This window comes from Anoplophora glabripennis, unplaced genomic scaffold, assembly GCF_000390285.2.
Source record: "Anoplophora glabripennis isolate ALB-LARVAE unplaced genomic scaffold, Agla_2.0 scaffold367, whole genome shotgun sequence".
Lineage (NCBI taxonomy): Eukaryota > Metazoa > Arthropoda > Insecta > Coleoptera > Cerambycidae > Anoplophora > Anoplophora glabripennis.
Genome location: NW_019416474.1, coordinates 475,100 through 487,783, shown reverse-complemented (window position 1 = coordinate 487,783; position 12,684 = coordinate 475,100). Strand labels below are relative to the sequence as shown.

The 12,684-nt window shown below is 28.9% G+C and overlaps 1 protein-coding gene across 6 annotated transcripts in view; it reads right to left on the bottom strand.

Annotated features, from left to right (window-relative positions):
* LOC108909124 (sodium bicarbonate cotransporter 3) overlaps nt 1-12,684 on the bottom strand; it is a 194,262-nt gene that overhangs the window by 40,001 nt on the left and 141,577 nt on the right. For 4 of the 6 annotated variants that reach the window (XM_018713362.2, XM_018713361.1, XM_018713364.1 and 1 more), the window contains 2 exons: nt 3,334-3,801; nt 2,492-2,596 (listed from right to left, as the gene is read on the bottom strand). In XM_018713362.2, coding sequence (XP_018568878.1) covers nt 2,492-2,596; nt 3,334-3,801 — 573 coding nt within the window. The remainder of the gene's footprint in view (nt 1-2,491; nt 2,597-3,333; nt 3,802-12,684) is intronic. The other 2 variants (XM_023454649.1, XM_018713363.1) reach the window with 1 other exon arrangement.

Genomic DNA, 12,684 nt, shown 5'->3' with positions numbered 1-12,684 from the left:
ACTTTTTTTTTATAAAACTATCAAAATTCAAATGACTTCATTAGTGAACTTAAATTTAACATCTAGGAAGACGAACTACACTATATTTTCAATATTTTGTAAAGCATTGCATGTGAAATCTACATTATTTGAGGTAACAATGGTACGGTTAGTAGCACTAGTGCATTTGTAAACTGAATGTAGAACCTACAGAAAAATAAATATGGACACGATTAACAATTTTATACATTTTAACCAGTTAACAGTTTTGACCACCACCATTTACTTAAAGCGTCCCAAGCAGTGTTTGTTAATTTTAAATGTTTCAAAGTGTGCACTGATTCCTTATAAATAGAGCAAGTAATGTAAGGTCGTTTTTACGAAAAAAGTATTTTATAAAGGGTAATAATAAATAATGATATAAAGAAGCATCAATTAACTTATATTTTGTCTTATTGTTATTTGTTAGTACTAGTCTTGTGCGAATTTTATCTTGTCTCGTTGAACTCATTTTAAAATAATGAATGTCTTTTATGCCGCAAAGAATTTATTCCAATTTAAAAAAAAAAACAGGAGATTGGCGTTAATGACTCCAGAGATATTACAATTTTTCACTAACCTTATTTTTCAAATGGAAAATATATATTTTCATTTATTTTGGCTTTGGTTTTTTCTACATATCAGAGTGTATAATAATTTAATTATTCCAACAAAATTATCAAATGCTATGACTGTCATAAGTCATAAACAAACGAATCCAAAAACCTATGAATCAATGATGTTATGGATGTCATTTTTTCAAACATCTTCAGATGCAGATTCTATTGCAAATTTTCTAAACCTGTCGGTTACGGATGCGGATATCAAATAATTTATTTACTTATCAGGGCTAGTGTCTAGTTAAATGTTACAATTACTCAACGAATGGTTGCAAACACTAAAGATCTACAAGGTGTAATTTAATAATTTATTTTGTGAGCCAAACTTTAATAGTTAAATAATAAACACCCTCAAGAGATTTCTGATATCTTCACTAATAAGATTATAGATTATTTCTAGACATTTAAAACAATAAATGCAAATTACCCATTATGGCTGGATTTTTCGACTGCTATTTAAACCTATTTCTGTTACTTTCTTATGCATTTATGTTGTTTATGAGGCAGATATAGATTTAATTGGTAAAGTAAATCTATTAGGAGGTGAAAAAACCGGCCTTTAATCTCGCTTAATCCTATAATTTGTATTTTTCCATTACAAAATTCTATTTTATTTTATCATTGTAACAATAAATTATAACCATATTATAGAAGAAATCTAATGGTAATGGTAATTCTTACTTAATTGAATTTAAAGTGGAGTGATTAAATGTATAGTTATAATAATTAACAATATCCTTTATAGGATTTTGGATCTGATTAATTATTGAAATGTTATTTTTTTCTGAAAATATTACAGGAAAATTAAGTTATTTGGGTTCAGAATTTTTTTTTACTAATAAATGTAATATTGATTATGTGAATGCCAATTCAATTTATAAGTATTACTGGTTTTTAAAAAAATAATGTGTACGCGTACACGAAACAAAATCAAAGTAATTATCTCTCCCTTCCTTTTATTTGCTGAAAGGAACCGATAAAAGGGTCCTAAAGAACGCACATTAATTAATTAGGACTAAAAATCAATTAATTATTCTCATTCTGAAAATGTGTTTGTTCTTAGACAGTTTCATTTCAATTTTATTTTTTTTTATATTAAGGTAAATTGTAAGAAATTTTTGAAAATTAAATAAAAATTATAATTTTTTTATCGCTGTTATGATAACCGACTCAATATTTTTATAGGCATGTATTATCGTTAACCTACTTATTGTTAGCAAATGTCGTAAGTCCACTTTTCATCCAGACAGATTTTGGTGGCATCTCGCTGGCAGTGCATGAACTGAGAAGTCAGATTTTACTTTAGTAGTAAACAGCACGCGGAAACATCAAAACGCATAATGTCGAATGTCCACTGCATTTGATTCAAGGGCAGAAAGAGTCCTAAGTCCACAAAAATCTCTGTCTGGAAAAAAATGGCCTTACGACATTTGCTAAGAAGGTTAACGTTATATACTTAATTTTTCTATTTCTTTCCGTAAGATGATATCTGAGAGAAATCATATTTTTTTTTGTTTATTACAAAAACTAATAGCAATAAGAAAAATTGAAATGCGTAAACGTATGGCAAATAAATTTTTAAAAATTTGGAAATAATAGAGAATAATAAATTTTAAGAACATTCCAGTTATTCCACATTTTGTACTTAACCTATAAAGATAAGTTTATATCCTTAGGAACAATCTATTGTTCTACAGATACCCAAATAAATAGTGTAAATGATTTAGTTGGGGATAATACAAAAATAAAATCTGTTTAATTTACATTTTACATTACTTGCACCCTTTTAAAGGAATCAGCAGCGATGACAACATTTCAGCCGTGGATATAATTGCGTGAGTCTATTGTCTAACCTGGAATTGAAATATAGGAACCGTTTTTCTTGACTTTTTCATTCATGCTGTCTATCGATTGCTTACGTTTTCGTGGAGGACTTACACAGGAAAGGGTACATCCATCTGAAATTTACAGTTCTAATCCTCAGTACGGAATAATCTTGAATTCGGCACTAACATTTACAAACATTATTTTATAACTAATGCAAAACAAATATTAAGTGTAAAATTAACTAGACTCAGTAAGTACAATTTTCTGTTACCTGATTGATAATTTGTGTATACATATAATAATTTATAGTTTTTTTATTCCTGGAATAGATAAAAACTGGTACTGGTGAAATATCCTTCATTTATTTATACAGGGTGGTTTGATTTTGATTAACGAAACATAGAGAAGTAGGAATAGATACATTATCAAATAATAATAATAGTTTACCACCATACTCTATATTCGAAGAATATTTACTTTTCGACATACGGAGTGTTAAAGTTTCCTTAAGAAAAATCATTTTCACAAACTTTTTCTAAACGCAGGATGTTCCGTAGGTAAAACATTGTAGAATGTACTTTTTTTTTAAACAACTTTAATACTGCATCTTAAAAGATATAGTACCTATATACATCTGGTAAACAAGTAAACTATCGTTATTTTCTGATAATCTACCTGTTCCTAAAGTTTAATCAATAAAAATCGAATCAACCTGGATAAATTACATTTTGTAGTTGTATTTGAAAATAACTCATAAAATTAGACTAGCACATTTCACGTCATATTAACAGCTGATTTCTAACAAATTACAATATTTTTAATTAAAACTCCCAAATATTCAGATATGCCTAACCAAAATTTTACTTACTTTTAGAAGTAGAATGATTCCTCATTTCATTGAAAGACCTGATGAAAGGTAACCCATGGTTCTTCCTCTGGTGCTGATGCCTATGCCTCTTCAGTAGAGCCTCTCTGACTTTGTCCTTTTTCTCGAACTGCAAACTGCCGTTGTTAATCATATTGTCTATCACCAAATCAGCAATTTGTTCAATAGAGCTAGCTTCCATATCCAGCACGACGGTTCCGTTCAGCAAAAGACTTCGCAGTTCAAAGAGTGAGTGCAAGGAAAGGGTGGCGACGTGGGGTTTCGACCATCGATTCCCTCCCTCTTCGACGTCCTCCTCGAATTTGATCCATCTGGCGGTTTCTTTCCATTCCATGTCGTCGCCCTCCGTGACGAGCTCCTCCATTTCGGAGAATAATGGATGACTTTCATGTTTCTCATCGTTTATGTCCTCACCAAGTATAAACTGGACCCTTTGTGAAGGGGGAGTGCCTGAAATGAAGCCATTATTTTAATTAAGCTTCGACTGCGAAAAAAACAGAATTTAATTGTTTAAGAAGATAGTGGTAGAGTGTACAAAGAACTGAGCAAAGCTTTAATTTCTTGTACTTGTTTTATAAATGTTTATAAAGGAAATGGATATTAAATTTCGAATTGATTTAATCCTCTTACAAGAATATTCTAATTTTATTGCAGTTAAAAAATAATGATAATCTGGTTTACCAGTTACGTTTTTTTGAAATAATAAAATTTTTTATTTAATAAATAGTGTCATCAATAAAGAACGTATCATTGATATTGATAATAATTTTTCCTTGTACCAGCTTTAGTAGATTGCTTAATCATGTAATCTCCTACCCGTTAATCTTAATTCCTTTTTCAAAAAATAATAATTATTAAAAATTGTATATTTTTTTCTTTTATCCCTCTTTTCTCTACGAGGTCCGTTTAGAAAGTAACATAACTTTTTGATTTACGAGCTAATGGATATATTTAGTGATATACGATTGCACATAACCTTCTACATGTTCTTGTATTATTGATATCTCATTGTGTTTAAATGTTAGTGATGATTCTTGAAAGGTGTGAAATTTTCTGGAACAACGGTGCAACGTAAAAGTTTCCATGGAACTGGGGAAAACTTTCATGGAATCTTTTCAAACAAGCTTACGGAAATGATGCTCTGAGCCGTATGCAATATTACGAATGGTCTTCAGGATGGTCGTCAGTCAATTGAAGATGATTCTCGGTCAACAAGACCTTCGACTTCAACTGATGATTCCCACATTCACAAAGTCAAAAACCTGGTGCGTGCAAATCACCAATTGGCTCAATTGGGTAATGCCAAGAAATTTTGACTGAAAAATTGAACATGCATGATTTGCAGCAAAATTTGTTTCTCGTATGATAACCGAACAATAGAAAGAAAATCGTGTGGATGTTGGTCGGCAAGTTTTTTAACAATCCAATGACGATGAAACATTCAAAGGATCATAACAGGAGACGAAAACTGGCTACGACACTGAGACAAAAGATCAATCATCACAATGGATTGGCAAAGGAATGAACCAAGAAAGCACATCCGTCTCGATACAATGTCAAAGTGTTGCTCATAGTTTTTTTCGACTTTAATTGAGAAAATAAAGTGTGTACTATCAATAGTTACGTGAAAAAATCCGCAAAAAGAGACNGGTCCGTTTAGAAAGTAACATAACTTTTTGATTTACGAGCTAATGGATATATTTAGTGATATACGATTGCGCATAACCTTCTCTGTAACTACATGTTCTTGTATTATTGATATCTCATTGTGTTTAAATGTTAGTGACGATTCTTGAAAGGTGTGAAATTTTCTGGAACAACGGTGCAACGTAAAAGTTTCCATGGAACTGGGGAAAACTTTCATGGAAACTTTTCAAACAAGCTTACGGAAATGATGCTCTGAGCCGTATGCAATATTACGAATGGTCTTCAGGATGGTCGTCAGTCAATTGAAGATGATCCTCGGTCAACAAGGCCGTCGACTTTAACTGATGATTCCCGCATTCACAAAGTCAAAGACCTGGTGCGTGCATATCACCAATTGACTCAATTGGGTCATGCCAAGAAATTTTGACTGAAAAATTGAACATGCATGATTTGCAGCAAAATTTGTTTCTCGTATGATAACCGAACAACAGAAAGAAAATCGGGTGGATGTTGGTCGGCAAATCTTTGAACAATCCAGTGACGATGAAACATTCAAAGGATCATAACAGGAGACGAAAGCTGGCTACGACACTGAGACAAAATATAAAATCATCACAATGTATTGGCAAAGGAATGAACCAAGAAAGCACGTCCGTCTCGATGCAATGTCAAAGTGTTGCTCATAGTTTTTTTCGACTTTAATTGAGAAAATAAAGTGTGTACTATCAATAGTTACGTGAAAAAATCCGCAAAAAGAGANAAAAGATCAATCATCACAATGGATTGGCAAAGGAATGAACCAAGAAAGCACATCCGTCTCGATACAATGTCAAAGTGTTGCTCATAGTTTTTTTCGACTTTAATTGAGAAAATAAAGTGTGTACTATCAATAGTTACGTGAAAAAATCCGCAAAAAGAGACCAGATTTGTGATGAGACAATCATGGTTCTTGCACCGTGACAATATTTTATCAAATTAAATATTCAAAAATAAATTAATAAATTTTTAATTGTTTTCGAAGCATTATTAGTTTGTTCACTTTTCATACCCTTGATTAAATAAGTAAGTCTTTCTTTATATAGAGTGATTATAGACATGGTGAGGAGAGGATTTAATGATGAGCGGAATTATTCTGTTAATAATATGAATTTTCAGTAATCAAAAACGGAACGTTAATAATAAATGAAATTGTTAACACTTATTGAGAATTTCTGGAGTTTTCACTTACTTACAGAGTACATACAAAGAGGTGAATAATTGTGACCCTAAATGTAACCGCTGTGTAATCCGCTGTCTCTGTTCCGCTTTTTTGTAGCAAAAAGAAAAATTTGTCGTTCAATGTTAGGTTGGTTACTTTAATTTTCATTAAAGTTTAGCTCAAATAAAGTCATTTAATTATATCATATTTCGTCTTGCTATTTTCGCGTTAAAAAATGGTGTCACATATAAAATGGACAGAGAAACCAAAATTAGTAAAAAGTAAAACTTACCTAAATAATAGAAAAATAGTTACAAGAATGTGCAAATAGATTTGCTGTCAAAGTAGTCATCCTTGTTTAAAATATGATCACATTAAGTCAGCACATGGTTTTAAAAACATACCATTTTGCTGCGCACAAAAAGGAATAGGTTTTTTAAAATTCTCATCAACGATATCAAGAATTTCGGGGTCCTCTTATAGCTTTTGCCTTTTCGATTTTGCATATTTCTTACATTGTAATGGGTGGTGAAGAATAAATTTTAGTTATAAATCATCACAAGAGAATGTCATATTTTGTTAGATCAGGAGATGCAACTATTTAATATTGTTTCTACTATTCTCTTGACATTTTTACTATTTTGTATTGGAAACAGTACTATTATGTGACATTAATAAATCAGTTTGAAGAAAACTTTGTATCAAACTGAATATAGGGTTTTATTTAAAAAAATCAATATATCTATAATCAAAAACTATTTTTCTATCGAAATGTAGAGAGTAATGTAAAGATAGGTCTTTTCAGGTTTCAATCAGTGTAGAAATCGCATTTTACTGTCGTGCGTATATATTATGAGAAATATTTGATATTTTCGAAGAAACGACAATTTTTTTTAAAAATGAAATAATACGTTTAAGATTCAATATTATCAAATACTTTGTAAATTTAACGAGAAATTCAAAGATGTAGATGTACTTGTGTTTCACGCGAAAAAATGAACTAAAGTAACGTCCAGAAGGAACGGGGCACCTGTATAATTTTAAAACGTGAGGATATTGATTTACTTTAAATACTATGGATATGGGTACTAAATTTTATGTTGAAACTCTTGTTTTTTATTTTTTAATATCTGTAGTACCATACCTCATACGTGTTTCCTAAGTTAATGTCATAACTTCAAGCTATTACTCGTTTTCGAGAGAGAGAAAAAAAACACGTTTTTCAAATATCTCTAAGAAGATTGTCTTCCATTTTATTTGAATAATAAATATTTTTTGAGTTATTTAATTTAAAATTCCTAAGCTAATGATATCTTTAACCTTTGATAGCTAAGTATATTGTATTTAAGGCAAAAATTCCTTTATAGATTGTTATTTTGTGAAATGAATACTGAATGAAGTGAATGAATAATGAAGATTATTTTAAAATAAATGAATCGGTTCGTTTTTGATCAAATTTGAATAAATTGCGGTAGGAGTTGAATACATTTATTCAATTTCCAAATACTCAAAATTTGTCGACATTCTGGGGTTGCTAATTATATAATATATCAGTATAACATCGTCGCTGGTTTACAATTTCGTGTATTGTATTTGTGTTCAGTTCATTGCCCTGTATAATGTGGGTATTAAAAGTTGGCACTATCCCTTTTATTTTTCTTCCTTTATTTTATTATACAGGCTGTCTCCTAAAAAACAAAAAATTATATGAAATGGCTCTAAAACACTATAGAGAGAGCCTATTAGAGCGTATTTATTATTATTTTTTATTAAAAAGCGATAGTCAACTTTTTTTTTCAAATGGCAATATAGATTTTTTTATTATTTATTATTGTACAGATTTTTATTCTAAATTCAACGATGTATATAAAGTTTACTTTTGTGAAACATGTATTACAGAAAAAGTATGAAAATATTAGTCAATACGTCATTATTAGCGATGGTTGCTTTATTGACAACAAACATATTTTGACTAATCATGTATGCCTGGAAAATAAAATAATACAACAAAGTAATTGTCATTTTAGCGTTCGTGTCCTAGTTTTTTACGCATTTTCTCTTTCTGTGTCATTTATAGTAGGTTATTTATTGAAATAAGCTCAACAGTGCAAAATATGAGTAATAATAATCAGTTGACGGACATGATTCAGGTATACTTTTGATGTAATAAAAACTGTTGTTCAGGAGTCCGACTTTACAGAGAACTATTTCGTCGCAGAGATGTTCCAGAATTACGCAGATTTTTTAGATTTGAAGAAAATTTGAGAAACTATGGTGCTTTTAAGAAACCAAAGCGAGAAGAACGCCAATTTAATGAGAATTCGATGTTCTCATGTTCAATGTTCTTCTTAACGTTGAAGAAAACCCAAGAACTTCCATTTGGGAAGTTTCTAATAATATTAGAGCATCAAAGGGAACTAACTGTACATGCAGTATTGAGAAAGCACAAATTCAAGCCTCAAAAAGTACAGGCAATAGAGGATGGCTATGATTTGTTTCTTTAGTTGTTTTGTGATTGTTGTTCTTCGTTTAATGTGTTTTGTGTTTAATTAATGTTATTTCGTGTTGAACTTTGGTTAATAATATATGGTTATTATTATATTAATATATGGTTAATAATAATAATGGTTAATGTATTTCATTGAATTGTTTTTTTTAATTGATATTCAATGTATTGTTTCTTTTCTGTTAACTACAAAATTCTCTTTTGAGTCTTATTTAGTTTGCTGTATTATTTTTTGTTTTCCATGGCACAGATGATTAGTTAAAATATATTTATCGTGAATTAGTGGCCGGGAGCCGAATGCCGAATCGACTAATATTTTGTGGCCTTTTCTGTAATAAATACTTTACAAAAGTCACGTTCAACATACATCGTTGAATTCAGAAAATAAATCTGCACAATAATAAATAACAAAAACATTATATTGCCATTTGCTAAAAAAAATCGCTGACTATCGCTCTCCAAAAAAAGAACTCTAATAGGCTTCCTTTACAGTGTATTTAGAGAGATTTCATTTAATTTTTTGTTTTTTAAAATCAGAATAACGGAGTTATAGCTTGCGGAGTTTTTTAGGAGACAGCCTGTATGGAGTACAATTATTTTTCATTGTTATTTGGCAACTAATTGTATGGAGTAACCAAATACCAATTCATCGACGTACGAAATTTGAAAATTTAACTGGTAATTTTCAAATATTTTGAAAGAAGATTAATTTTGGTAAATGCTTTTGATGGAAATTATTCAGTCCAAAATATTAACAAGCTGTAACTTGCGAACTGCTGCTAAAGTACTTTTACTTTAATTTAATTCTGATTGATGTGAAATTACATAAATACATTTGATATTTCGCAAATTGATATTGAACTGGGGATGGGATAAGCTCAAACGAATGCTAAAGATATATGCAATATCTGTAATGAGAAAAGCGTGAAACTTTCCAATTATATTTGGAACATTATGCGAAATTTCAAAATAATTTTGTGAGTATTTTATGGAAAACTTTCATCTCAAATAAATGTCAAAAATAAAACGAAATCAAATAAACTTAAATGTAGCATGAATAAATTTTCACTATCTACAAAGTGGAAATTCTATAAAATAGACCTGAGTTGAAAAACAAATTATTACCCATTAGTTATTTAAATTCTGTTTCATTATAGTCGTTTAGGTATATTGCAATAATAAATCTTAATAAATTAGTTTTTAATAATATTTTATGTATAAATAATAATAAATGCCTTGTCCCCATTTAAAAAAAAACAAGTTTTGTTCTGAAAGTACAGATATAGGTACATATAATGTTTTGATATCTTTATTAATTAACAATTAAATATTGCGTATGTCCTCGATACAACGCCTGTTACGGTTTGCCACATTAAATAAGATTACACAATGTTGACGATTGATTTTTCGAAATATATTCAGTTAAATAGATCAGACATTGCAACATTTTAAAAGTTTACTCTTACTTTTTTGGATAAAGTTAAAACATCATTGTTTCACTGCAGTGATCGGCAAAAAAAACATTTCTATGTATATCCATTATCTAATTTCTTAAAAATTAAAAATTCATCAAAAAATATTACATATTTTTTTGGAAAGTACTCGTAATACTAATTTTTCCGAAAATTAGAAATCAAAATAAAATTGCAAATTTTTTACTATAATTGGTAATTAGCAAAAAAAACGTTAATTTTCTCCGAATATTAGTAATATTAAAATAAAATTACAAATTTTTTATAATTAGTAATTAGTTAACATAAATTGTAATTTTTTATGGAGATTACTAATTAGGCAGAACATATTATTAAATTTTAAATCAATAATAAGATATAATTAACTTTTATCAAAAATGAATAAATTAGTCAGAAAATATTCCTAATTTTTATGAAAATTGGGAATTAAAGAGAAAATATTACCAGTTTTCATCAAAAATTAATAATTAGTCAGAAAATATTACTAATTTTTATTAAATATTGAGAATTAGTCAGAAAATATTATTAATTTTTATTAAAAATTAGTAATTTTCAAGAGTTATTTTTGTTGTTTATTGACTTCCAGTTTCTCGATTTTAGTAATCAGCTAATGTGAAAAAAGTCAATGTCTGTTCAGTGATCATAAATACTTACCTACTATAATCATATATGAAAAAATTTAAAAATAAAACTTTCGACAGTAGAAAGGTTAAGTAAAACATTTTTACGTAATTAAAAATATCTCATTCTTTCGAAGAATCGGTAATAAGCTGCAAAAAACACTATATGTTTTTTAATAGCAAACGCCAAAAGATTATTAGGTATGTCATTTCTTTGAGAAGTCAGTAAGCGGCAAAACATATAACTAATTTTTTAAGAGAATTAGTACAGAAAATAGGTATCTATTTTTTTAAAAAATTAATAATTAGCAAGAAAAATTACCAAATTTTTTTAAAAGAATTAATAATCGGCAAAATAAATAAATTGTTATTAAATTTTTAAAAAATACAACTAATTTATTTAAAAAATTACTAATTGACAAAAAAATGTCATTTTTTTTGAAAAATTAATAATCAGTGAAAAAAATATTTAATTTGATTAATTAAAAAAATAGTACCTAGGTAACTGACAAAACAAGTATCTATTTTTTTTGAAAAATTAATAATTAGTAAATACCTAATTTTTCAAAAAAATTGTCGATATCGTTGACAAAAACACAATTTTTGCCGAACACTGTTTTTCTGTTACGTTTCTGTTTTCAGAAACATTTTACATGATTTAAATCTAACCCCTTTATTTTTTCTGCAATTATGGCAATAGTCATTGTAGTATTTCTTTTAGTGTTAATAGTACATTCCATTTAATTTAAGAAAGCATTTATTTACCTAATATGGTAGATCCATTTTGACAATTGAGCAACATTAGGTCTGTTCCAATAAGAGTCAGGGATTGGTTCCGAACCGTTTGAAATATTTGGCCAGCTAAGTTCTAAATGTGTCTTCAGTGAATATATCGCAAGAATTAGTTAGATGCACATTTCTGACGGTTCGGAACCAATCCCTGACTCTTGTTGGAACAGACCTATTATCATCAACACCTAACTATATTTATAACGTTCTTAAAAGAAAGGAATATCAACAAAAATCATAAATATGAACAGAATAATCACTAGAGCACATAAGAACAGATATCTACCGTTGCAAAGACGTATTTTTAATACAGACCACCAGGCCTCTTGCACTTGCCGGATTTTTTATATTAGTTCACATATTTAAATATGGCCTTATTTAAAATTATTAATTATAAAATCTTTTGTGAAAAATTCTACTCGAAAATTGACTAAATCGTACGTTGAAATTTGGAGATGAGCATCCTGTAGGGGCGTGTCGTAGAACGAGTTGCTATTGGTGCGACGTCATCGGTAAGTAAACTGGCCGCTTCACATTAGAAAACGATGTCGGTCCTATTACTTAAAAACATTAATTATTTTTAGTTTACATACGATACGATAACGATACTGATGTGCCGTTATATTTATTAACTGGTTTCCATTCTATTATGTAGGTATACCTAAATACGTACCTATGTAGCAAAATAATTAAGTCTGTGTAGGTATAATATTTAATTTTTTCGACGTTTAGTTCAAGTGAGCTTTCCTCGGGTAGCATAATATTATTTACTACCTAAATAATATTTTGAATCTAAATTTGTTATTTTAAATAATCATAATTAGTTTTTAGTTTTTTAAAAATTCTTAAGAATATTTGTAACATGACCAAACAAGGTTATGCTAAAGCCCAATCAGACAATTTACCGAATTCCATGATGATTGCGGAGTTTTTTCGAAAAGCATTTTATTTTATTCAACAGAGATAAGGGGAATAAAAGCAAACAGGTATGAAAATGTGATTTATAGATATCTATATAAATTTATTTTAAAATACATTTTTTTCTGGCGTTTTTACTGATGTATTTTCACACATCGGTACAATGCACCAGTAATAGTATTA